The 27,998-nt window shown below is 41.2% G+C and overlaps 2 protein-coding genes across 4 annotated transcripts in view; one reads left to right on the top strand and one right to left on the bottom strand.

The window, feature by feature from the left end:
* Positions 1-29: 29 nt before the first annotated feature.
* Positions 30-27,995, bottom strand: Septin2 (septin 2). 3 transcript variants are annotated; one of them, XM_048344365.1, is made up of 13 exons: positions 27,821-27,995; positions 22,504-22,529; positions 20,465-20,585; positions 14,949-15,035; positions 14,034-14,157; positions 13,089-13,223; positions 12,815-12,932; positions 8,002-8,103; positions 7,323-7,468; positions 7,114-7,197; positions 4,672-4,729; positions 3,479-3,598; positions 30-2,018 (listed from the first exon to the last, which is right to left on the bottom strand). In XM_048344365.1, exons 2-12 carry the CDS (start codon positions 22,510-22,512, stop codon positions 3,497-3,499), a joined length of 1,086 nt encoding a protein of 361 aa, XP_048200322.1. In that variant the 5' UTR covers positions 22,513-22,529; positions 27,821-27,995; the 3' UTR covers positions 30-2,018; positions 3,479-3,496. The 3 variants fall into 3 exon arrangements, with proteins under 3 accessions (XP_048200322.1, XP_048200321.1, XP_048200320.1); XM_048344364.1 differs by lacking the exon at positions 27,821-27,995 and adding an exon at positions 27,490-27,572; XM_048344363.1 differs by lacking the exon at positions 27,821-27,995 and having other exon boundaries at positions 3,496-3,598.
* The window catches only part of LOC125350116 (high density lipoprotein binding protein), a 70,925-nt gene continuing 70,642 nt past the window's right edge, over positions 27,716-27,998 (top strand). The window contains exon 1 of the mRNA XM_048344356.1: positions 27,716-27,861. The gene's annotated coding sequence lies outside the window, so the exon portion shown is untranslated. The remainder of the gene's footprint in view (positions 27,862-27,998) is intronic.

Consider the following 27,998-nt stretch of genomic DNA (forward strand, 5'->3'; position numbering starts at 1 on the left):
GGGGAGGGGGTAGAGAATGGCTCATTTAATATCTAAACAATAGTGCTTTATTGAAAAAGGTTAGTTTAGTTTAAACGGATACAAACTTGCTGTGTAAAATAAGTGTTTTCAAAATACATTACTATAGTCAGAGATTATATCTTTAGTGAAAGAGCAATTATGGATTAGAATAAGTATACACTTACATTTGGACAGCAAAACCAAAGGGGGACTTGAAAGTGAGACACAGGTCCTCCCAGCCCACAATGCCATCCACTGGTGGCAGCTGGTACTACATAGTGGCTTTATTGACACATACACTGACAACTTAGAAACACTTTTCTTTTTTACAGCTTTCTTGAGCAAAGTTAACAAACGACAAAATAACTCAAATAAGTGACTCTGTATGGGTATATTCTGAAGTCATGCAACACGTTTCTTGGTAGAAATTGCACAAAATGAGCCTCTGACCACAATGATCAACAATGAAGGGCAAAGTGAGGTCCCTAAATGATTTTCTGTTGTATAACTTCATAACTAACAATTTTTGAGTCTTGTTTTATTGCTTTTGGCCCAAAAGAAAAGAAAGCCTCAAAATCCCAAATCCTCATCTCATCTCAAGCATTTCTTTCAGCTCAACTCCCGTTGGAATAGAATGAAATGAAAATACTAAACCACCACACTGCTATCTCCTTCAACCCGCTCCTTTCTGCACTCATATCCTGGCCTTAGCAGACAAGATAGAAAGGGACTTCTAGATGATGCTAGAGGAAAGGGCAGGGCAGGAAGGGCAGGTCCATAGCATCAAGAGACAGACCAGACATGGCTTTCACTGCAGCCGCCTGTCTACCATCATACAGCAAGCAACAGGTCTGAATTACCTTTCATTCTTATATGACACACGGAAAATTTTAACACATAAACTGAAGAAAATGAGAATGTAGATGAGATAATCTGCAGATGAAAAAATTGTTACTGTTCTTTAAAAGAAAGTCAATAAGCAAATGAAGGAAAAACTAAATCAGAAAGACCCGGCAGCCACTGGGATTCATTGGACCAAGGCCTTCAGGCAGTGACAAGCCAAGTTCATGCCAGTGAAATGACAATTTACACTTCTGAGGCAGATCTTTTACAACTGCAGTTACAGAATGTACATTAAAGTGCAGTATAAAATATTAAAGACTGGTTTTAAAAATATATCATTTCCTACAACTCAGGAAATAATTTAGTCGAGTAAAAACAGTTTATGGACTCTCATTGTGTAGAGTCTTATTGCAATGTGAGGCTGGATCCTACAGCTGCCTTGATTTTCTCTGCAGCACAGTGTAGAGGAGGGCACTATAGAAAGTCTTTGTCACTTTCTGCACAAATGATTTTTAAATGATCTAGCATCAGAATAGAGAGTTCTTAAAATTCACACCTAAAAGCCTGTTAAGCATAAACATGTGTCTCATTAGATATTTCAGTTCTACTTGGTTAACAGGTAAATGTGCAGATGAAGTAACAGAATTGGATTATAGCAGCAAAACTTGTCTTAGGTGTTGTGCACAAATATAAAACTAAGGAAGATTGAGAGTCTTCATACAGTAGGACTTAGACCACATATCCTTCTCTGGCAGAGAGAACATGCTTTTCATGCAGGAACATTATGGGTTAAATCTGAATCTTCTAGATATAAATCGAGAGTGGCTGTCATTGATTAGTTACTTAGACCAGCTAAACTGAAGAAATTCAGTATTAACAACACATAATGAGTAATTCTTACAAATGAATTCTAGTAACATTGATGGCTACGGAGGAAAAACATGAAAATGAGTTTACCTCACAAATAAAATGTAACATAGCAATGAAATATAAATGTTAAAAGCATTTCATACAAAATCACAGAGTTTTTCTAAAAAGAAAGATAGGTACGAAGGTAGGTAGGTTGATTCTCAGGCACAGGTACTTAATATTTGTATAGGCACCCTTCCAAGGATTTCAAGAAAACTCAGTTGCAGCACTCATCTGGAATGTGTTCATTTTATCCAAGAGTGTTTCTAGAATAACAAAACAAAACAATTTAAATGGAAGTGATGCAACATGTGTTTCTTTGTTAAAAGTATTATTTTCTACATAATTAAGGGCATAAATTGAGCAAAAGGTTGGATTTCTATGACTAGTTAACTAAATCAAATGCCATTTGTGAGATTGGAAACTACAAGTACCGCAAAACTGAACAGTATACAAAAATAAAAATTAACTTTATGTACCCATATTTCAGAAAGTTTAAAAAAGATAACAGCAAGCTGGGTGCTGGTGGCTCACGCCTATAATCCTAGCTACTCAGGAGGCTGAGATCTAAGATTATGGTTCAAAGCCAGCTTAGATAGGAAAGTCCATGAGACTCTCCAATTACCACTGAATAGCCAGAAATGAAGCTGGGGCTCAAGTGGTAGAAGTGCTAGCTAGCCTTGAGCAAAAAAGCTCAGGAACAGTGCTCAGGCCCTAGGACAGACGGACACACACACACACGCAATATCAGTGATAATGAAATCTATGTCATTCACTATTATCACTGGTTGCAGCAGAGCCACCCAGAGGGCCCAGAAATCAGTGGTCTCTGATGTATCAAGCATACACCTACAATGATTGATCTCTGTGGCATCTTTACTTCTAATGCACACTGTTTTTGTTTTTCTTTGCCAGTCCTGGGCCTTGGACTCAGGGCCTGAGCACTGTCCCTGGCTTCTCTTTGCTCAAGGCTAGCACTCTGCCACTTGAGTCACAGCGCCACTTCTGGCCATTTTCTGTATATGTGGTGCTAGGGAATTGAACCCAGGGCTTCAAGTATACAAGGCAAGCACTCTTGCCACTAGGCCATATCCCCAGACCACGCACACTGTTTTTAAAAAGATTTAAAAATCTCTTTTTAAACTTATTTCCAGCTTTAACAAATATCCATTTGTATGACTAATAAAGGTATTTAACATTGTTCTTCTAATGTTGGTTTCTTTAGTTTCATCTTCTCATGGAAACCGTGGAAAAGTCCAGCAGGAAATGTGTTCCTTAGCTCCTATATGCAAACTTAGAAACATTAACCTTGGGCTGGGAATGTGGCTTAGGGGTAAAGTACTTGACTAGCATGCAAGAAGCCCTGGGTGCAGTTCCTCAGTACTACATGAACAGAAACAGCTGGATGTGGTGGTGTGGTTCAAGTGCTACCCTTAAGCAAAAAAGAGCACAGGGACAGTGCCTAGGCCCCAAGTTCAAGCCTAGGACTGGCCTAAAAAGAAAAAAAAAATTTTTAAATGTCTTTACTAGACAGTAGGTGGCAGTAGAGGGTAGCTTCTCATTTTTCTCATTTAAAGCTAGTGATGTGGCTAATGACAGAGCTTCTGGTAAAAAATGGAAAACATTAGTAAGGCTTAAGCAAAGGAGACCGTCCTATTCCAGGCAAGCTGACAATGAGATTCCTCAGGAAGGCTAATGGACACTAGCATTTAGCTCCTTGGCTTACCAACATGTAAATATCACCTCACACATGGTGCCCAAGCGCCCCACTGTCACTGTCACCACCCTGCATCTGCATCTGCATCTGCGCCTGCATCCTTGCAATCATCTCCTGCATGCGGCGGAGCTGTGGACATAGAACACATATGCAGTCAAACACAGCATCAAGCTCATAGTGGTCTCAGAACATCACTTATGAATGTTCTGATTCACAAAACTGTTTTTTCAAACAAATCAACATGATAAAAATACAAGGTATTTTTTAAAAACCAACAAAAATGAGCAGTAGCTCACCAGAAACCATGTAAATGGTAAAAGTAAGCAATTCAAATAAGATAAAAGAATTACCAATAAACAGAAGGTAATTGAGGTTATGTATGGCTTTAACACAAGAACATTATATATATGACTACATTTAGTTATCAGGCTAAAGAAGGGAGTTTTTGTTTAAAAAAAAGTGGGTCCACTGTGATCTTATTACTACTAAACAATCAGTTGGCATGCCACTGGTATGAAAGCATGTCAGTACTAGATCTATTTCTAGATAGTGATTTGGGTGAGCAGTTCTCCAGTGGTTTTTATAACCAGTGAAGCAAGTTTCTTGTCATTAGTTTAGTTTACATAGAACTCCCTGTGTTTACCATGCTTATTTCTTGAAAAACAACAACAAAAACAGAATTACTTTATCAAGTGCTCACCTAGGAAAACTCAACAAATACAACTCTGCTGAGACGTTTTAGTTGCATTAAACTTAGAGATTTACAAGTCTGTGATTCTTTTATAGACATTTCCCACATACAAAGTTCACCTGTATACTATTATCATCAGATCTTTTCAGTGGAGTTTTATTATTTCTTTCTCCATGTAAGTTCTACATATTCATTCCTATTTCTTCTCAAAATTAGGTAATAAATGTAAGGGGTGGTGGTTTCATTGTATTTTCCAGTAATTATTTAAATTTGGGGGAAATGCTGGACATTTTATAAAAATCACATTACTAAAATCAGTTTCTAAGCTAAATTTCTACTAGAGATTAAGAGAGAAAAAAACATGTGCACAAGCACATTATCACATTATAGACACATGCACAACTGAAAAAATTAAGAAAAAAATTTTTGGGAAAAAACTATAATAAGCTAATTACAAATAGTCTGGGAAAACAAACAGCTTTAGTCATAAAAACAGTACTTTTCTACTTACCTCAGCCTCCTTTTCCAGCAAGATCTGGTCTTTATTCATGTCCTCGTTCTCCACTTTCCTATAAGTATAAAGAAATTACAATCACTATGTGGTACAATTAAATGTGGTATTTCTAACCATAGATAACCAAATAAAACCTTTTTTTTTTTTTGGCCAGTCCTGGGGCTTGGACTCAGGGGCTAGGCACTGTCCCTGGCTTCTTTTTGCTCAAGGCTAGCACTCTGCCACTTGAGCCACAGCGCCACTTCTGGCCGTTTTCTATATATGTGGTGCTAGGGAATGGAACCCAGGGCTTCATGTATACGAGGCAAGTGCTCTTGCCACTAGGCCATATCCCCAGGCCAAAACCTTTTCTTTAAACTTCAGAAAAATAGCTAATATTTATCATTTTTCTAAAGATAAATAAAGATTAAATAAGGGAACAGGATGAAGGAACAAGCATGGAATGGTAAGTTTTTTGGTATTTTCTTTTTTGGTACTGGGGATCAAACCCAGGACGTTGCACTTGCTAGGCAAGCACTTTGCTGAGCTACATCCCAAATCCCCTCCTCCCCACTTTTTCTTGCCAGCCCTGGGGATTGGGATTCAGGGCCTGAGCACTGTCTTTGGCTTTTTTGCTCAAGGCAAGCACGCTACCTCTTAAGCCACTTACGGCTTGTTCTGTGTTTGTGGTGCTGAAGTATCAAACCCAGGGCTTCATGCATGCTAGGCAAGACTCTACTACTAAGCCACATTCCCAGCTTCCCCCCAACCCCTTTTGTATTTACATTGGGATGACTATTTTTATTCAGAAAATGTCAAGTCTGATCTCAAGAAAGCTCTTGATGTGACTGAAGTTACTCTCAAACAGATAACTGATTACATTTGAAGGAAAGAGAGCCCACCACAAGAGGATGGAGAAAGCTCCTTAAGCATACAAACACAGCTCTTTAAGCACCAGGATTCCTCTATTTTTTTCTTCTTCTAAAGCCTTTCAGTTTATCATAGTAAAAGCAAAACAAACTGGACTTTAATGTATACTTTTTAGATACAAATACCTAGCAAGTCATTAAAATGTATATTTTTGTTGTTGTTTCAGGGCCTCACTTGGTTTACTTGCTCACAGTTGATACTCTCTCTACCACTTACTTTAGCCAACCCTCCAGTCTGGTATGCTGCTAGTTAAGTGGAGGTAGTTTCTCATATTTTTGTGCTAGAGTTGACTTTGAATCACCATCTTCCAGGTCTCAGCCTCCTGAACAGCTAGGATTAAAGGCGTGTGCCACTAGCATTTAGCTAAAATGTATTCTTAAAATCTACATATGAGGGCTGGGGATATAGCCTAGTGGCAAGAGTGCCTGCCTCGGATACACGAGGCCCTAGGTTCGATTCCCCAGCACCACATATACAGAAAACGGCCAGAAGCGGCGCTGTGGCTCAAATGGCAGAGTGCTAGCCTTGAGCGGGAAGAAGCCAAGGACAGTGCTCAGGCCCTGAGTCCAAGGCCCAGGACTGGCCAAAAAAAAAAAAAAAAAAAATCTACATATGATAAACTTTAATAACTAATGTATACATGTCACTATTCATTCACTAAGCTCTAGTCTAAGCACAGACAGGATTTTATCAGGCAGAGATTGGGTCATAGATGTCATATAAAACTATATTAGGATGGTAAAAAAAAATGGTGAGGATAGCTTCAGGAGTCTGCAGAGAACAGAGGTCATGCTCCATTGACATTTATGATGGTGCATCCTTAACTACAGTTCTTAAGTCTGTCCTCACATACACAGTGATTTTTTTTGGTGTGTGTGTGCTACATCTGGGGCTTGAACTCAGAGCCAGGGTGCTGTCCCTGAGCTCTTTTGCTCAAGGCTAACACTGTACCAATTGAGCCACAGCTCTGCTTTCAGCTTTTTTGTGGTTACAGAAAGTCACAGACATTCCTGCTCATGCTGGCTTTGACATGCAATCTTGAGATCTCACCCGCCTGAACAGCTAGAATTATAGGCGAAGCCACTGGTGCCTGGCCCAGAGTGATTTTTTTTTTTTTTTTTTTTTTTTTTTTTGCCAGTCCTGGGCCTTGGAGTCAGGGCCTGGGCACTGTCCCTGGCTTCCTTTTGCTCAGGGCTAGCACTCTGCCACTTGAGCCACAGCACCACTTCTGGCCGTTTTTCTATATATGTGGTACTGGAGCAAGCACTCTTGCCACTAGGCCATATTCCCAGCCCCCAGAGTGATGTTTTTGAAGCACTAAAACAAGCCTCTAGCCTTTCCACCCAAGCTGTTCTTTACATACAAATGATAAGCCCCCCTTTTTAAGGCAAGAAAAGAAAGGTTTGGTTAGATAGCAACGCTCTTATAAAAGCCTTTGAGTAGGAAGCACATGTTCCTTAGTGGGCAAGAAAACTGAGCTGTATACACAAAGGAGAGATATGATATACAGAAGGGAAACCGTGTGACAACCTGCCACCTCTCTTGAGCCTCTCAGAACGAAAGTTTTCATAGTGAAGATCCTGGGTCACTTCCTGGAGGTCCTGCATGTGGGTGCTGGAAAAAAAAAAAAAGAAATGCACCAAAATGGCTGCAAGAATGTGCTATGTGCATAGGGAAAAAACTCAACATGTTCAGAACACAGAAAACACGAATACCAAGAAACCCACTGAGTATCTTACATGAGCATTGTTCTCAGCTTCAGAAAGTCATTGTGCTCTGGGTTCTCCACCTCCACAACACCCCAAGGATAGAGGCGACCTCTGACCTTCTTGCCTTTGGCTTCAATCAACTGGTTGGATCCAACTACGGAGAATGGGATACTGGCCTAGAACGAAATACAAATTAAAACAGGCTCTATATAGGGAGCCCCAATGTTCAATGTGAAAACAAAAGTATCAGCCAAGGTTTAGGTCGTTGGTGTTTACTAAGGCTTAACTGAGAGCTAGGGACACATATATTTCACTTGGAAGTGTCAAGATATTTTCTAAATGAGACAAACTAGAAGTAAACCTGCAATGTTTTAAGCCTTAAGTAAAAGCTAGCTGAATATATTTAAATCAAAAATACTATTGCAGGGCTGGGAATATGGCCTAGTGGCAAGAGAGCTCGCCTTGTATACATGAAGCCCTGAGTTCGATTCTCCAGCACCACATATATAGAAAACAGCCAGAAGTGGCGCTGTGGCTCAAGTGGCAGAGTGCTAGCCTTGAGCAAAAAGAAGCCAGGGACAGTGCTCAGGCCCTGAGTTCAAGCCCCAGGACTGGCCAAAAAAAAAAAAAAATACTATTGCAATTGAACCTTCCCGGGCAATCTAAATGTAGGAACAGAGATAAGGAATTATACAGAGCCACTTCTTACCTTGAGAAGTCTAGTCTGCTCTTTAAAGTCTTCATCTTCATCTGATTCTGCATCAGGTAAATGATAGATTTTAATGTTATGTTCTTCAATTTCATCCAAAATCTGAAAGAACAAACTCAGAATCAATTTTAGCAAATTACACATTATTTTAGCCAACTCACCAGATTTGAAATATACAGAATCATCAAAATACCAGTAGAATCAAATGTTTTTTTTTTTTTGTTTGTTTGTTTTTGCCAGTCCTGGGGCTTGAACTCACGGCCTAGGTTCTGCCCCTGAGCCTCTCAGTGCTCAAGGCTAGTGCTCTACCACGTGAGCCACAGCACTACTTCCCACTTTTTCTGTTTATTTGGTACTGGGTGAATCAAACGCAGGGCTGCATGCACACTAGGCAAGCACTTTACCACTAAGCCACATTCCCAGCCCTAAAATGATTTTATAAAGTAGAAAAAAATGCATTTGTGCTTGAATTAAGAGCTTTTTTGCCTATAATACTAATATCAGTAATAATATACCACCACCATCAATATAAATGCAGTAAGACTGTTGATAGCCCATTAAATAGAAGAATAAGTGTTAAGGGTAGGGGACACAGAAAACTAAAGCATATGGAGTTCCGCAACAATAGACAAAAATATAAGTAGAGAAGGCAACCATATCCTAGATGGGAAAAAAGAATTCTCACGAAAGGAATGAAGGAAAGAAGTGTGTCCTGGAAATAACAAAATATTCAGAAGGTACAATCTAAGATATTCAGGGTTTTTTGGTTGTTTGTTTTTGAGACAGGGTCTCACGATGATGCCCACCCAGGCTAACTTCCAACTTGTGATTCTCTTGTCTCTATCCCCCTAATTGCTGGGATTACAAATGTAAACCACCATGGCTCACCCTAAGACATCTTCAAGATATCTGGTTGGAAGTAAGAACAAACTGGTGTTACTGTGTGGAGAGTTCCTTGAACATCAGACAAAGGATCAGGGATCTGAATCTAATATACAGCAATTAACTAAAAGTTAACTCATGCAATGTAATCTATCAACTAGGTGTAGAGAGGAGGTAAAGAAAGAAGGAAACAGAGAGAGAGAGAGAGAGAGAGAGAGGGGAAGAGAGAACCCTAGACTAGAGCTGATCTAAACCACTATTCATTAGTCAACCAATTTATGGCCTAGCCCAGTGGCCACAGCAAACAGTACATGTCAGATGCACCAGCAGGCTAGAAGTTGCTTGCTCTCACTGGAATCTACACCACCTCTCCACAGAGAGCAGGCTAAGTGCCTTAACATTGTACCACATTGGCTTCTGGTTATAAGAATGGACCTTCTTGGTCTTGCAAGATGAACAAACATTGTGATCCCAAAATACTGTCCTAATTTCAGAACTCCAAAAAGAATGGCTCTCCAAGCCCTTTACTTTGCAACTTGACCTTCCCTCTTTTTGTAAATCTTATTCCAGGATTGCAGGAACAGTCTCATCCCTGGGTCCAAATACTTCCTAAGAAATGGTCTCATCCTTGAGTAGTGTAGCAACCTTGGAAGAGAAAAGCCGAAGCCACAGAGACGAAAGGATCAAAGCAGTATCAAAATCTTCAAAGGGCCAGGGAGGCAAATAGGCAGTGAATGAAATACACAGTGGGCAAACCAAGGCCAAAGGAGGGGAAGAAATGCTAATCATGGCAAACACAATTGAGCTCTAATCTGAGGAAAATTGTGGGCCATGCCTAGATCACAACAGCAGCAGATGGATGGCTAAATTTAGGCAGAATAAGAGGGATCATGAAAAACAAGAAGTAATGACGGTCAAAAGGTTTCTGACTACATGACATGGCCAGAAAAAGGTTTGCAAGAGGTCTATAGTATAAGGGAAGCCTACAGGGATGAAAGTCACCTTAGATATAACAAAATATACCACGACACAAATACAAAGGTGAAACAAGGAACAATAATTTGCAACATAATGAATGTATACAGAATTGAAAGATGTATTTGTAAGTTGACTAAAGTAGTAGTAAGGAAACATCAATGGAAACCATACGCTAGGACACTCACTCATGAGCAATCAATAAAATGCAAATTAGAAGGAGATCTAATTTCTAAGATGGGAAAAACAAAGCCCAGTATCCTATTCAGGATCATTTTTGAGACTAGAGAGTAAAAGATGCTTTGACAAAGTAAATTATTTCTTAAAGCTTACTTGGGAAATTTAGCCATCTTTCAAAAGTTGAATTTCCTTCATAAGAATTCATCTGACTTAGTACATTAAGTGGAAGAAAACCTGTACCATGGTTCACTATAAGACTTATTCAACAAAGGTCAGATGCAGTGTCACCTTCTTGTAATTACTGAGAAGGGTGAAATTACATTCAAGGCCAGCCCAGGCAAACAGTGAGACATCATTTACATCAAAAAAGCAGGTACAATGGAGAATGATTGACCCCTGCTATGTTGATGGTCATAAGTTGAGAGGATTGTGGTCTGAGGTTGGCCCCTGGCAAAAACATGGGACTCTACCTAGAAAATAACTAATGCAAAAAAATAGGTAGAGTTTTTAAGGTGGTTAGAAGGTCTGCTTATCAAGCACAGAGCTCTTAGGTTCAATCTCTAGTATGTACCACAGGGAAAAAAATCAACAAATATTACTGAATTCTTACTCTGTGCCACATACTATTCTTAACTCTCAGAAAACGTATGAGAACAAGACAAAGATTCTGAATCTCAGCTGGGCACAGTGGCTCAAGCCTGACATCCTAGTCACTTGCAAGGTGGAGATGGGGGATCTTGTTTCAAGGCCAGTCTTGGCATAAAAGTTCTCAAAGACTCCATCTCAGCTTGGCATTAGGGTGCATACCTATCATTTCTGTGACAAAGAGAAGCACAAATAGGAGTATCGCAGTCTAGGTTAGCAAAGGCATAAAGTGAGGCCATAACTTGACATTGCCAATATAAAAAAAGAACTGGTGAGTGGGTCATGCAGTAGAGCACCCACTTAGCAAGCACGAGGCCTGTAGTTCAAATTCCACTATTACTGTAAAGAAAAATATAAAGATTCTGGATGGGGCTGGGAATATGGCCTAGTGGCAAGAGTGCTTGCCTCGTACACACGAGGCCCTGGGTTCGATTCCCCAGCACCACATATACAGAAAATGGCCAGAAGTGGCACTGTGGCTCAAGTGGCAGAGTGCTAGCCTTGAGCAAGAAGAAGCCAGGGACAGTGCTCAGGCCCTGAGTCCAAGCCACCCCCCCCCAAAAAAAGATTCTGGATATCCAACAGTGGGGGTAGAGGTTGAGGCCTAAAATATACTTTATATGTTACAAAAAGGGTGCAAGAGCAGGAATATGGGTATAAGATCATGCAATTAGGGCTAGATTAAGAATTTTCTAGGGGCTGGGGATATAGCCTAGTGGCAAGAGTGCCTGCCTCGGATACACGAGGCCCTAGGTTCGATTCCCCAGCACCACATATACAGAAAACGGCCAGAAGCGGCGCTGTGGCTCAAGTGGCAGAGTGCTAGCCTTGAGCGGGAAGAAGCCAGGGACAGTGCTCAGGCCCTGAGTCTTCCAAGGCCCAGGACTGGCCAAAAAAAAAAAAAAAAAAAAAAAAAAAAGAATTTTCTAGGCAGAAGACATTATTAGCAAAAATATCCTAATGTAGGAATTCACCTGGTCTGATAGATAGCAAAGAACAAAATACAAGAAATCTGGTCAGGCACAAAAGGGAATCAGAGAAAAACAAAAAATAAGCCAAATATCCATCAAGAGAGAACTAGAAATTAAACTAACATTTATTCATATAATGTAATACTGTATCCGGTAAGAATTAAGGTAGAAGTCTGGTGCTAGTGGCTCATGCCTGTAATCCTAGCTACTAAGAAGGCCGAGTTCTGAGGATATCAGTTCAAAGTTAGCCCAGCCAGGGAAGTCCATGAGACTCTTACTCCAATTAGTCACCAAAAAGCTGATGTGGAGCTGTGGACACTCAAGTGATGAGTGTCAGCTTTGAGTTTGAGACGTGGTAATGGTACCAAAAAAAACCCAAACAAAAAAATAAAGTATATAAAAAAATAAAGCTATGTGTGGTGAAGCTTGAAATTCTTTAAAACAAAAAACATGCTCATTTACTTAAGACTATGTTCTTACAGATAATAACACCCTTACAATACCTAACAGTTGATTCTCTGATCATGAAAAGAACTTACATTTCAGAACATATAAACTGGACTTTGAGGCACAAAGTCAGAAAAAGATAAATAATTAAAAAAATAAAGAGGCCTGCCAGGTGACAATGGTTCATGCCTGTCTGTAATCCTAACACTCAGGAGGCTGAGATCTCTGGATCACAGTTCAAAGCCAGTTCAGGCAGAAAAGTCCATGAGACTCTTACCTACAATTAACAACTAAAAAACTGGAAGCAGAGCTGTAGCAAGTTGTAGAGCACTAGCCTTGATCAAAAAGCTCAGAAACAACACCTACACTGTGAGTTCAAGCCCCAATACTAGCACAAAAATAAAGTAAATTAACACTCTGAAATGGACAGTTGAAGTAACAGAACTTCAGAGATAGGTCACATTTCCATGTTCATATCATTTAGCTATTATTTCTGGAATCTCCTTGCACTGAAGTCATGTCTATTGCTTAAGCCTAATTTGTCTAAGGAGAATTTTTAAAATAAAAATATTTTCAAGCAAGCAAAAGGTAAAACAAGAAAGAAAATCTGTAACTATTAGGCGTTTTTTGAATTCCAGTACCAAAATGCAGGACAAGTTCTGTAGCCCTGGCTCCCCCGTATCCCTAATAGCTTGCTCTCAGCTCCCACTCACCCTTTTCTTCAGCCGCTCCCGTTCCTTCAGAGTGAGAGTATCCGCTTTTGCGATGACAGGCACAATATTCACTTTATTGTGTATTGCTTTCATAAATGCAACATCTAATGGCTTCAATCTAAAAGCAATTTTTAAATCGTCACATACAGAACAGAAAATCACTCAACATTTTTTCATCAAAATCATCTCAGTTCTTGTACTGCAAAAGGCAGTTTGTGGAAACTTGTAAAACATATATAGAATATTAGGCCCCCATAGTAAATAACTGACTTACCCATGTCCAAAAGGTGAAATAAAGTAGAAGCAACAATGGACTCTGTTATCAATGATATGTCGCCTGTTCAAGCCACTTTCATCATGCAGATAGCGTTCAAACTGCTCATCAATGTATGAGATAATGGTCTTAAAACTGAAACACAAATATCAGCAGTAATTATGGGGTACAAAGACTGGTAGTCCCTAATTTCAAAAGGAAAACACATTTTTCTTCTCCTTTCCCACTTAACATATGTAACTCTTTAGTGTGACAAAATGGAGGTTTTCTGGGAAACTATGCCAAGTATAATTAACTTTCCTTAAGTGCTAGGAGTCAACATTGTAAATGCAACTGTAAGATCAAAGGGTGGGCTGCCTGCCTCTTGTAAAGAGGATGACAAACAGGGCGGGAGACATGGGCAAAATAGGCAAGCTGCCAGATAGGACAATACCTCAGTGACCATGGAAATGACATTCCTGACACAGGAGAAAGGCAAAGGAAAAGCGCTTTATGCTTATAGGTCAGACCCAGGAAGGAGTTTGTACAAGCCAAGTGATATTCTACTACCCACAGCACAGGCAATAGGCTGCTCTACGTTCCTCTAATTTCCTACTTCATGAAAATTGGGCCAACATTTATTTTACTTCCTCCCACAGAAGGAACATACTAACTACCACTTTGTTCAATGGCAATGGTTCAAACTGAAGTGTCTATTTATAGTCTATGGATTGCTGACTTTGCAATCTTAGATCTCACAAGTGCTCTTAAGAGACAAAATATGCATTCTCGATAAAATCTCTTATTTTAAAAGGCTGGTATATGTTTTAAACCATCAATATGCAAGATATGGTTAGCCTAAGCCTAATAATTACTCACTAGAAGAATGTAGCAATGTAAATACACTAGCATAAATGACTGTCAACACAGTCCTTGGTACTGTGGGTGCTCTCTATGAGTTCATACCAGTCCCTGCAGTTGATGGCATCCCCGTAGCCAGGTGTGTCCACAACTGTAAGGCGCAGCTTGACTCCCCGCTCTTCAATCTCAACAGTTGAAGCCTCAATTTGGACAGTTCTTTCAATTTTCTCTAAGAAAGAAACAAGAAGTGTTTTAACAGCAAATGTATTTTACCTGCTACTGATGTTTCTACAAATACTTGGAAGATTCTCAGAGAGTAACATGGATTGTTTAAAAACATCCCTGACTTAGCAAAGGAATTGTTAATTGTAAGATTCATGTACTGCTTGGAAAGTTTATGGCATAGTGGTAGAGTGCTGGCCTAGCATTCATGAAGCCCTGGGTTGATTCCTCAGCACCACATATACAGGAAAAACTGGAAGAGGCGCTGTGGCTTAAGTGGTAGAGTGCTAGCCTTGAGCAAAAAGAAGCCAGGGACAATGCTCAGGCCCTGAGTCCAAGCTCCAGGACTGGCAAAAAAAAAAAAAAATCATAAGTAAAAATTATAATATGATGTTTCTGGTATAAACAAATTAGGAATTCATTTAGAAATTGAATTTAAAAATACTGGTAAAAGGGTGGTCCAAAACCCAGGCTCTGACTGTGTGCTTAATACACTATTCAGTAAGTGTTTATGAATGCTGGTGTCCTCTATGGGAGCAGTCAGAGCATAAATTAGGCAAAAATCTGTTCCTATAGTAATCATCTATGTACATAGTCTTTTTAATAACATAAAATGTAGGAAGAAAATGATCATAGTTTATAGATAGAAGGACAGTCAAATGAAGTCTGCAACCAGAACCTCAGTTGCTACACTTTCCCTGTGACACTTTCCTTGTGTTTAAGGAAAGCACAATAACAAACAAGACACAGAACTATGTCGTATTATCAGTTAAATGTGCTTCAGCAACTTTTTTTTACCTGCAGCTCCAGGTATGATTCTTTCTGGGTAGAGATCAGTAAGGAATAGGCTGTTGATGAGAGTTGATTTTCCTAGACCGGATTCACCTTTAAATAAAAACAAAAGCTTTGTCCAACTGTAGAGAAATTACTTCACGCTGGGAACTGCGATAAGAACCTCATAAAAACAGTATGCTGTATACTTTACACAATGACTTGCTTCCCTGTAAAGATGGAATTCTTGCACAATTCCTGCATAGACTGGTACGGAATTTCAACCTCCCCTATAGCTTGAGTAACAGACACATGCTACTGTACTCAGCTAGGAGTTGGGGAGTCTTTTCTGCCCTAGCTGACCTCATCTAAAGATTCTGTTCACAGCTTCCCAAGCTAGGATTACAGGCATGAACCACTGGCACACAGCCTATTCTTCCCTCTTTCCTTTGGTGGTACTGGAGTTTGAACTTGGGGCCCTCTGCTTGCTATGCAAATGCTCAACCACTTCAATTATACCATATCCACTTTTGCTGCAGTTAGATATACCATTATGCCCAGCTTGTTTCCTGAAAGAGTATTCTTCTGGTCTTGTGCTTAAATGTCACCCTGGTTGGCTTGCTAATCTCTGTAAAACATAACTAATTGTAGAAAACCCTTCAAAAATATACTCTGGACACAAAAAATGTAAACAGAAATGACCGACAATACAGTGCTGTCAGACATCCCTTATATAGTTAACACTTTCCAGAAAGTAGAGTTTGATGTTATCATTGCAACAACAGTCCCAGGTCTAATACCACAGGCATATGAGCACACAGGATGACAAGACATTTCAAACTTTCTAAGTAATTTTTTGTATTTTAACCATGACAGTTGCCACAGGCCGGCTTGCTCTGAAGAATTTTATGTTCATTTAATCAGTCAGGTTCTTTAAATCATGCAGTCACAGGTGATATCCAGTCTTCATTTACTGTTCAATTTCTTTTGGATAAACGGAAGAGAGCATGTCCTCATACATCTTCTGTTTCATCTCCTCTGGGTCCAGCTTCAATGCAAAACCCTTGATTCGCTCCCAGACACTGCCTGTAACCACCTCTCCTCCGAGGGGCACTCCGTACCCGAAACTCCTGTTTTTATTTTTAACATATTTAGATCTTTGTTTCTATGCTGTTTTCCTTATACACATTTTCCACTCTCGTAAGTTGTGAAATTTACATGAGGTACTTATTTAGCTCCTTTACACATAAAATACAATTTGGTTGTATCAGGTCTATCAACTTAATACTTTTTTTGGTTTCATCTATTGTTTCTTTTCCTTTCTTTTGGCTTGGATATGTTGTAATATGCTAGTTTAGCAAAGCAACGGTTTTTTTTTTTGCCAGTCTGGGGGCTTGAACTTGGGGCCTAAGCACTGCCGCTGGCTTCTTTTTGCTCAAGGCTAGCACTCTACCTCTTGAACCGTAACACTATTTCTAGCCTTTTCTGTTTATATGGAACTGAGGAATGGAACCCAGGGCTTCATGAGTGCTAGGCAAGCACTCTACCAATAAGCCACATTCCTAGCCCAGCAACCGCTTTTAAGCAAATCTAGTTAATTCCCTCACAGTAGTTGCTCTGGTGTTTATATTAACGTGTATTTACAATAGCATGCTTCTGTATCTTCCTGTCCTTTGTGCAATCGTAAGCAATATTACTTGTTACATCTTAGTTTTGAATTGTCCTTGAAAGAAATGTTGTCTTTTGTATTTGTATACTTGCAATTTCCACTGCTCTCCACTCATTAATGAAGACCAAATTCCCATTAGAAATCCCTTTCTTCCAACCTAAGAACTTCATGTAATCTCTCCTGTAGTACAGGACTGATAGCATCCTTTACACTCACTTCATCTTTACTTTGGAAGGAATTGGTGATGAACACACAATCTAGACTTATGGCTGTTTCAGGGCTCCCCCTGGGGACACACTGCTCTTGATGAGTCAGCTGTGGTTCTCATCTGGGATCCTCCATACCCAATGTTTTCCTTTTTTTTGCCAGTCCTGGGGCTTGAACTCACTCGGGGCCTGAGTGCTATCCCTAAGCCTCTTTGTGCTCAAGGCTAGCCCTCTAAGAACGCTTGAGCCACAGTGCCACTTCTGGCTTTTTGTTTATGTGGTACTAAGGAATCAAACCCAGGGCTTCACGCATGCTAGGCAAACACTACCACTAGAGCACATCACCAGCCCGTTTTCCTTTCTTGTTCTGGTTACTTTTCTGACTACTGATCTGTGTCCATCACCTGTCCAATTATGAGCCTTGGCATGCTTTTCTCTGCTTTATTCTGCTTAGTTTGTTTCATCACTGGTTTGGGACAATTTGTTGTAATGTGCTTTGTGATTTTCTGAAAAAAAAGTTTTTGTTATTAAATATTCATCTCGTTGGATAACACCTTTTTTTTTTTTTTTTTTGGCCAGTCCTGGGCCTTGGACTCAGGGCCTGAGCACTGTCCCTGGCTTCTTCCCGCTCAAGGCTAGCACTCTGCCACTTGAACCACAGCGCCGCTTCTGGCCGTTTTCTGTATATGTGGTGCTGGGGAATCGAACCTAGGGCCTCGTGTATCCGAGGCAGGCACTCTTGCCACTAGGCTATATCCCCAGCCCCTGGATAACACCTTAAATACAGGAAGACCTGTCCATTTATCATTTTCACATTTCTTTTCCTCTTCCTCTGTGCCATTTTCTCTGTATAAGATCGCTTAAAATGTACCATAAGCTAATAAGGCTAAATTTCTTCTTCAATGAGCTTTAAATACCATGTATTACTCTTTCCTCTACAATGTATAATTTGCTGTTAGACTGATCTTGCATTTTTCATTTCAGATGTTACTAATTTATCTCTTGAAGTTTCATCTAGTTCTTTTTCATCTGTCATCTATTGCACTGTATTCATGCTTTCAAATACAGAGCATATTTTAATAAAGAACTCTAAATGCTTTTAGGTAAGAGTTCTTGTCTGTCACTTCCATCATTGCCACTGTAGATCTATTTCAACTGCTTCACTTTTCTCCTGATCACGCAGAGTATTTCTTTTGGCTGGATACTAGGTATTGTGAATGCTACAATGAAAATGTCTGGATATTGATGTCTTTTGTTTTCTTGTGAGCCATACACCTAGCTCTTTTGATACTGTTTCAAAACAAGGGAACTCTGCATTTCAAGGCCAAGGCTGGCCTCAACTGCACAATCACCGTGCCTTAGCCTCTCTAACACTGAGACTACAGAGGTATGCCACTATACCTGGCTAATCTTTCTTTAGTAGGTAATTGTTTACAAATTATGTAGGGAAAGCTTACAGTAATCTTTACATGTAGATTAGCTCTACTCCCAAGCAAGAACACTTGGGAGTCTCTACTGATTGCCCTGGGTGTTCAGGAAGTTTTCTTTGGGAGGGTAGAACCCTAACGTTTTCTGACCATACTCAAGCTTTCCAGCTCTGTGAAGTGTCCAGTTGAGTTCACTGTCTGCTGGTTGTGCTCCTAAAAGATGTTGACATTCACCTTTCTTCAATAAGGACTCCATAATTTCCTGCATTTGAAATCCATGAATTATGAACCCTAAGAAACAATCATTTGGCTTCATCACTCATGCTCATCCTAAAGTCTTACCAATGCCCACCTCATTATTTCCTGAGAATTATGCCGCTGCCAAGACTGAAATAAAATGTGACAAAGTTAACAGAATAGTTCATTATTACCCTTTTGTGGATATACTGAAATCATACACGATACAACAAAAATATTCCAAGGGACTATACAATCAACTTTTAAAAAATATTATTGGGGGGGCTGGGGATATAGCCTAGTGGCAAGAGTGCCTGTCTCGGATACATGAGGCCCTAGGTTCGATTCCCCAGCACCACATATACAGAAAACGGCCAGAAGTGGCGCTGTGGCTCAAGTGGCAGAGTGCTAGCCTTGAGCGGGAAGAAGCCAGGGACAGTGCTCAGGCCCTGAGTCCAAGGCCCAGGACTGGCCAAAAAAAAAAAAAATATATATATATATATATTATTGGGACAATCATATAATAAGGGATGTTACTTGCTAACAATCATATAATAAGGATTGTTACTTGTTTAAAATATACCCATCATTATAATTTTAGAAGTTAATTTTTTGTGTGTGTATGTCAGTTCTGGGGGCTTGAATTCAGGGTTTTGGCATTATCCCTGGGCTTTCTGGCTGTACCACTTGATTCACAGCTCCAATTCTGGCCTTTTTTGGGAGGATAGGCGGAGGGATGCTTCATTAGAACTAACAGTCTCACAGACTTTTCTGCCCGGGCTGGCTTGGATCCTCAGGTCTCAGCCTCCTGAGTAGCTAGGATCACAGGTGTGAGCCACCCGCACCTGGCTAGGAGTTAAAGTTTTAAGTAACAATTCAGTAATTCTAAGCAAATGGGGACACTGATTATCTGTATTAATCTGTAACAACTACTGGACAACATAAGCAACTCTGACACAGATTTAGGGGGTGCGAAATATGAGAATCAGAATATGAGAATCAGAAGTTAATTATGACTTGAGGTGGCAGTCATGCACTGGAAGTGTGCCTATCGCTGGAGGACGTTTTTGAAGTATGTTGTAAGCACAGGAACGAGGCAGGCCTAAGTTCTTCGCTTTGCAGCTTCCTTTTTTAAGACTCTAGCAGGGGGGCTGGGGATATAGCCTAGCGGCAAGAGTGCCTGCCTCGGATACACGAGGCCCTAGGTTCGATTCCCCAGCACCACATATACAGAAAACGGCCAGAAGCGGCGCTGTGGCTCAAGTGGCAGAGTGCTAGCCTTGAGCGGGAAGAAGCCAGGGACAGTGCTCAGGCCCTGAGTCCAAGGCCCAGGACTGGCAAAAAAAAAAAAAAAAAAAAGACTCTAGCAGGGCTGGGAATATGGCCTAGTGGCAAGAGTGCTCGTCTCGTATACATGAAGCCCTGGGTTCGATTCCCCAGTACCACATATATAGAAAACGGCCAGAAGTGGCGCTGTGGCTCAAGTGGTAGAGCCTTGAGCAAAGAGAAGCCAGGGACAGTGCGCAGGCCCTGAGTCCCAAGCCCTAGGACTGGCAAAAAAAAAAAAAAAAAAAAAAAGACTCTAGCAGCTGGCTTTCCCAAATGAGTGATTCAACAGAAGGCAAGAAAGAGAGAAACCACAATATGTCTTAAGTCTTATCCTAGAAATCACACCATTTCTGCAATGTTTTATTCACTTTATTTAGATTACGTCAGTGTGGAAGGGGACTACTGGGGATGTGAACACCAAGAGGCCATTTGGAGTCTAGCTGCCACAATGAAAAACTCTTAATTATATATAAATAAGGACACAACGGATAAATGGCATTTCACTATTAAGCAAAAAATTTTAAAGACTATATATATATTCTTTAATTCCCAAGATGATTTGGGCACATAAAGGACTTTTCCCCTCTTGCATTACAGGTCATACTACTATATTCCACAGGTTAGGAAAAAGAGATAACTATTTAATAAAATTGAGGATATAAATTTGTGTCTTACCAACTACCATCAGTGTGAATTCAAAACCTTTTTTCACTGATTTTCGGTGAACTTGATTAGGAAGATTTGCAAATCCAACATAGCCAGGAGTTTCTGGATTTATAAACTGAGCTGGCTGTTGCTAAAATAGGATAAAAAGAGAAAAAAAAAAGCTAAAATGCACACTGATCACTTCAAGATATAATCACATACAAATTTAAAAAAAAATTGCACATAAGTCAGCATTTCTAAAATCTCATGCTTCTATCAGAGAATAGGCAATATTCACTTGACAACATTAAAAGAAACAAGAATTCTAATGAAATCCCTTAGTTATATACTGATTAATACTAACATTTTGTTAGTCAATATTGTTTAACAATTTAACAATACGTGAAGTATAATTCATCTTAGATGAATGAAAAAAACAGAATGAGATCATAGCTGATTACAGGGAAGCATCAGACCTTCTTGATGAAAAGACCTGATAAGAGTAGAAATACAAGGAGACCTCATCAGCCACTAGGAAAAGCAAAACTATTCACTGGCAAACTGAAAATGAGAAATCTTAAACCAACCAACTGATTTATTATTTCTGAGTGGTGAAATGATAGCTAATTTTTACTTATCTGTGTGTGTGTGTGTGTGTGTGTGTGTGTGCTTTTTAAAGAATTTTCTATATTTATTGGCCAGTCCTGGGGCTTGAACTCAGGGCCTGAACACTGTCCCTGGCTTCTTTTTTCTCAAGGCTAGCACTCTGCCACTTGAGCAACAGCGCCACTTCTGGCCGTTTTCTATATATGTGGTGCTGGGGAACTGAACCCAGGTGGCCATATTCCCAGCCCCCTTATCTGTGTTTTATACTAGGAAAAAAGTGACTTTTAAAAACTTTGTGTAGTCTCAAAAATAAAAGACTAAGAGAAATAATAACCTTGCGATTTTAACCACAATTTGGTTTATCTCAGCTTAATGTCCTTTACAAATAATTTATCTCAGAGCTTTGGCCCAACTAACCAGGGCTGAGCTAAACCAATTTATCAAGTCTAACAGCCCCATTAATTTCATCACATAAATTACAAAAATTTTATATTACTTGGTCAACTAAGCATGATCTAAAAAGGCTAAGCGATGTTAATATTTAGAAAAAAAGAAGCCTGAAAGTGTGGCACCAGTGGCTCACACCTGTAATTTTGGATACTTGGGAGGCTGAGAATGGGAAGATGAAGGTTCTAGGGGAGCTCACATAGAAAAGTCCTTGAGACACCATCCCAATAGAGGGAAGCCGGACACAGCGGTGCACACCCAATCATCCCAACAATGATTGAAACCCTAAAATGAGCACATTATAGTCTAAGCTTGTATGGGACAGCAAACTATACCTTGTCTTAAAGATAAGTAAAAACAGGTCTAGGAGATAAGAGGACCAACCTAGGAAGTGTGAGGCTCTGTTTTCAAACCTCAGTACAAGACCATTACCAGTGCCACCACCACTACCAAAACAATTTTTAAAAGGCCTATATGAAACTAAGAAAAATGAAGGGAAGAGTTGAGTTGGGAGGGATGGGGAAAATGAAAGGGTAAGCATCAGTCAAGATGCAATAGACTTATAAACTGATTTGTTGAATGGTAACTCCTTTGTGTAACTACATAAACAATATATAATTAAAATAAAGGAATGACAATTGTATTAGAATTATCATTTGAGCTACTCTCAGGCCTTTATGCTTAGGTTATGTTTCACATTTTTGCTACGCTGGTCTTAGACCCTGGTCTTCCTATCTATATCTCTGGCATAGTTGAATTAGAAACATGTCCTATCACACTCAGCTTGTTTTTTTAAGATAGGGTCTCACTAACTTTCTTGCCTAGATTGGCTTTGAACCACAATCCTCCTATCTCTGTCTCCCAAGTAGCTAGGATTATATTTACGAGTTACCTTACACAGCCTACCTGATAACTGTCTTAGTGAATCAAATTTAGCACAGAAATCCTGATTGTAAATAATCTGAAAACATAAAGCAATTGTCTTTATATTGAAGACATATGAAGCATGATCTTACCTTAGACATTTTTTGTGATTGTTTTCCTGTTAAAAAAGAAACAGAGTATAAGAGGAGGCACAGAAACAGAGGGACAGAGGGTAAACAAATGCAGCAATGGTACTCACTGGGCACTATGCTGAAAATGAACTAGACAACTTGTAGGTGGAGATGGGAGGAAAAAACTGGGTGGGTGAGGTGACATTGTTCAAAAAGAAATTACTGTTTGTTTGCCAGTTCTGGGGCTTGAACTCAGGGCCTGAGCACTGTCCCTGGCTTCCTTTTGCTCAAGGCTAGCACTCTGCCACTTGAGCCACAGCGCCATTTCCAGCCTTTTCTGTTTATGTGGTGCTGAGGAATTGAACCCAGGGCTTCATGCATGCTAGGCAAGCACACTATCACTAAGCTACATTCCCAACTGGAATTACTGCTTTTTAAAGGTGTAGTACAGAGAGGTCTTGTTCATAGATCAGGTAATAGGAGCATTTGTTTTTTGGACAATGTCACACATTCCCTCACCTATAAAAAAAATTGAATGTTATTTCAGAGATGATATATACCGGAATTACATTTACATGTGTCAGGTAATAAGCACACTTCCTTTCCTACAGTGCCATGTTCCCTCATTCTCTCCCATTCCCTCCCTCCCACCTCCACCCATGAACTGCATCAATTCACTTCATCAGTGTCCAATGTGCTCCCTTTTTGACCCTTTCAAACCCTCAGATTTGTGCCCTCTCCCAGATATGCATGTGAATGTACCATATATAAAGTACATGTAGAATCATCAGAAAAAAACAAAGAAAAAAAGTCCTTTGTTTCCTTATCTTTGGAGGTCATTTCAGTATGTATATTATTTTATTTACATATGAAGAGGTGCTTGGGCTAAGACTCCATTCTTTTGGTCTCACTGAGTGTGAGTATCTAGCACCCTGTGGAATTTGTCATATCCCAGTGTGTTTTAGATCTAACTTCTGCATATCAGGGAGAACATGCGCCGTTTGTCTCTCTGATCTACAAATGTATTCTTTACCTGATATACAACACAACTGTAACCCTTCTATCATCTTTATAGTAACAATAAAAAACACAGATGTCCATATATGCACACACATACATACACATCTAACCCCAGGAACTGGCCTGTAAGGAAGCCCACATACATCAGCAGCTTATTTCATTTCAATCCTTGATTGCCTCAAATACTTCCCAAGAAGAGATTAAATAGGCATTATACATCATAAATATATTAAGATTACAAGTTGACGAGAGCAATATACATTGGCTATTGTAAATGTATATACATTTCCACATTTTCAAGTAGTCTAGGTGTGCAACCCAATCCAGACCCGCTAGACTTGGGAACTAGGTTGACACTAGGCACAGGGTGCAATGTGAACTACATTTATATTAAGTAGAAAGACCGAGGGTGTCTAAGTATTTGTGAATTGTGACAGCAGTTTAGTGACAGCTGGAACTTTATACAAATTTTAGAACCCTAAAGCTCTTGGAAACAAGGAGACTTGGCTAGCTTTAACAAACAAGGTCAAGAGATACAACCAATAGAAATTTAGTAGAAAGCTTCTTTCATTGGAGACTTTGTCATCCTCTTTTCCCCCCTAAACATTAACATTCCTAGCATACCATATTCAAGTTTATCTTTTGAATGAAAATGTTCCCAAGCATTTTCGAAGAAATGAGATGGCAACATTGGCAACATATTTGGCCCAGTTAACCAAGGTGAATTCATAAGCCTTAGACTCTACAGGGCTACATCTCACAGAAGATGAGTTTGTAATCTTGGTTTTTCTTCTCAGTGGCTCTGTGTAAGCCCTACTACTGGAAAAATCTAGAAACATTGTTAGCAGTAAGAATTCCCAAGGGGGGTGAAAAAGATAGATGGAGGAAAAGTAGTAACAAATATTTTTCTAAAAATGAAGATCAAACCTGATATATTAGCAAACTACCTGGGGTCATGAAATACAGGAGTTAATTAAAATCTACTCAATAGAAAGAACATCCTAAGATAATTCTATCAATAGAATAGAAGGAAAAGACTACCTTAGCAAAATAGCTGGGGGCAGCAGTGAGAGCAGAGAAGTAAAACTTTCTAAAGACTTGTTTGATCAAGTGGAATACAGATCATTATGGCAGAAGCTACATTTTGATTACACATAAAAAGTTAAGTATCTTGTTGATTATGAAAGGAAAGGAAACCTCTTTTAAAAATTGTGTTGCAACTTCCATATTAAGAGAAAAATTAAAGCCAGTGCCTGTGGCTCAGGCCTATAATCCTAGGCTCAGGAGCTGAGATCTGAGGATTTCGGTTCAAAGCCAGCCTAGGCTGAAAAGTCCCTGGGAGACTCTTATCTCCAATTAACCACTCAAAAACCAGAAGTAGAGCTGTGGCTCAAAATGGTAGCACATTAGCCTGAACAAAAGAGATCAGGGGCAGTGCCAAGGCCCTGAGTTCAAGTCCCAAACCGACAAAAAAAAGAGAAAAATTATGTTACAAACACCAACCTAATCAAAGCAGCAAAAAATAGGAAAAAGGAAACAAAATCAGCAACAATCCTAAATTAAGACACAAGGGATGAAACTCAAGAATGTATATCTGTGTAAATGTGAATCTAATTCCCTCTGGAAACCTTATTAGAACCAGTACTACTTAAACTAAGCTGATATAAACCAAGCAATGAAAAGGGACCAAGACAAGATGGAATTAGAATACAGTTTTATAGAACCCTCAACAGGTAAGAATAATTTCACTTCACTATTCCAAGCAACTACAAAGAAAGGGAAAATATGCTAGTTTATTTAAGAAAACTGCAGTTATTATTAGTAGTAATGCCAGTCCTGGGGCTTAAACTCAGTGCCTAGGCACTGTCCCTGAGCTTCTTTTGCTCAAGACTAACACTCTACCACTTGAGTGACAGCACTTCTGGCTTTTTTTCTGTTTATGTGGTACTGAGGAACCAAACCTGAGGTTTCATGCATGTTAGGCAAGTACTCTACCACTACCCAGAGCAAAGTTTTCCTAAAAAATCCAGAGGGGAGGGGGGGGTGGGGCGGGGCGGGGCTGGACAGAAGGGGGTGGGTAGGAAAAGGAGGGCTGATAGCGCTTTAAGCAAGGAAAGTAGGGCAAGCACACTCCATAAATCTACCTCATTCAGGAACATATATGTGAAAATCATAAATAAAATACTAGCCAACTAGGTTTTATGAATGTATTTAAAGTATCCATGTGTTTGCTAGTCAGTTGCAGGTGGAGCATGCATGTAATCCTAGCTTCTCAGGACATGTGAGGATCACAATTTGAAGCTGGCCCAGGCAGAAAGTCTGGGACTCTTTTACCTCCAATTACCCATCAAAAAATGGGAAGTGGAGCTGTGGTTCAAGTCAAAGAGTGCTATAGCCTTGAGCAAAGCAGCTCAGGACCATGTCCAGACCGAGTTGAAGCCCCAGGAAAGGCACAGTAATAATAATAGTAATAAAACAATTTTAAATCCTTGAATGGGAGCTACCAGAAACAAATCACCAAAAATAATCTCAGGAGCATGAAACATCTTTCATGACCCCTATACCATGTATTTCCTTATGAAGGCAAGACTGCTTTCCTTTTGTTTTAGGAGAAAAGTCGTTTGAACTAATGATTCCTAACTCGCTGACATCCCTATTTCTTTTTTGCTTTAGTTACTTTTCAGATAGGTCTGCAGATTTCTGCCAACCAGGCAGTGATCTTCCTAGGAACCGCCACCTCCTCACAGTCAGATGACCATTGTTCTTTGAGAAACTTTTTGCTCTTGGTAGCTTGGAAGAAGTCCTCCTCTCTTCCATCTCTCAAGTAGATGGGATTACAGGCGTGAGCCAATGCACCTATCCTCACAAGACTTTACTTTTTTTCTGCTAGTACTGGAGTTTCAACTCTGCCTTTGGCTTGTTCAACGTTGGCTGAAACTCTAGCACTTCAGCTGCACTCCACTTACCGCTGTTGTGGGTTGTTGTTGTTTTTTTCCGGTTTATTTGAAGATAACAGTTTTAACAGACTCACCTCAATGCTCAGATCTCGCCTTCCTGAGTAGCTGGGATTTTTGGCATAAGCCACCAGCGTCCAGTAAAACTACTTTAGAGTATCAAATGTATTTGAGTATCATTGTTTGGACCACATAAGAAATACTTGAGAACCTACTACTATATGCTGGCCACCATACTAGGAAAGGGGGAAGGGGGTAGACACAGCCGAAGGAGAAGATGGGCGGTAACTGTACTCCAGATAGAAGGAAAGGTTTGGGGGAAAGACTACTAGATTGAACTAGAAGTTCAAGTGTGGTCAGGACGGGTAGGGTAGTTGGTACAGACCCGAAAGAGGTAAAAGGACGCGGCGTGGTCGGGGCCTGGGGCCCACAGAGTCGCGGCTTAAAGCTTCTCTGGGCCTTCCCCACTCGGCCCCCAGCCCGGCCGCTGGTCTGTCTCTTTCGCCGTCGCAGTCCTTTGTCTAGGCCACCACTGCCCCGGGAACGCCTCTGCGAGCGCGACGGGGCCCGTTCCTTCCATTCCAGCAGGCCGGCTGGAGGACCAGCGGGCCTCCGGGACGAAATGGCACCGTTAGGGACAAGATGGCCACACAGCACCACGGTGCCGCGGTCCCGCCCCGGCCACCTTCCTCCCCAGATCCGCGGCCGGCTCGCCTCGCCCAACGCCCCAGGGCCACGAAGCACACGGGGTCTTCCAGGGTCCCCGCACCCGGGCCCACGCCCAGCCTCGACGCCCGCCCTCGTGGAGGCGGCCGCGCGCCGCCGCGAGCACCCGAAGCTTCCCGCCGCCCTCCAGCGCCTGGGCCGCCTGAGGCTGGGGTGCGGCCGCCCCTCCCCCTCCCCCTCCCGCAGCCCCGCAGCGCGGAGCCAGCGCCGCCAGCCCCGGGCGAGGGCGGAGAGCATCCCCGCACCGCCCTAGGAGGTTTCTCCGCCGCGACCGCGCGCGACGACCACAAACCTCCGGGACGCTCACCTCAAGCCGCTACGCCCGTGCGACGACCGTCCGCGCCGAGGTTCGGTCCCGCCCCGCCCGGCCCCACCCCGCCTCGCGGCGCGCGCAGGCCGCCGCGGCATCGCCCCGCCCCCTGCCAGCTCTTTCCTGGCTGCAGGTCCCTCCTTCCTCGCCTCCCGCGCGGCCGGCTCGCCACGCGCAGGCGCGGCCGCGGCCGTGGTCCGCCTCTGAGCAGGCGCGCTGCCCCTCCCACGGCGGTTGGCCATATAGAGGCTGGGGGCGGGGGGGTCAAGCGTAGCCTCTTCTCCTTTACCAAGATGGCGGCTTGTCCCTCTTTCGCCACAGTTCCTACCTTATGAGCTTGGTTTCCTCACGCTAATAAGAGTGGAACAGGTAAAGAGATTCTTCGCCTGGTGAGCAGCTAGAGTTGGGGGAAGGGCGTTTACTTAGAGAGGCGAGGGGGCCGCGGAGGGCCTGAGGCAGCGGGGCGGGCAGCTGGCAGTGTCCGTGCGGAGCGATGGCGGGAGGGG

This window comes from Perognathus longimembris, chromosome 4, assembly GCF_023159225.1.
Source record: "Perognathus longimembris pacificus isolate PPM17 chromosome 4, ASM2315922v1, whole genome shotgun sequence".
Taxonomy (NCBI): domain Eukaryota; kingdom Metazoa; phylum Chordata; class Mammalia; order Rodentia; family Heteromyidae; genus Perognathus; species Perognathus longimembris.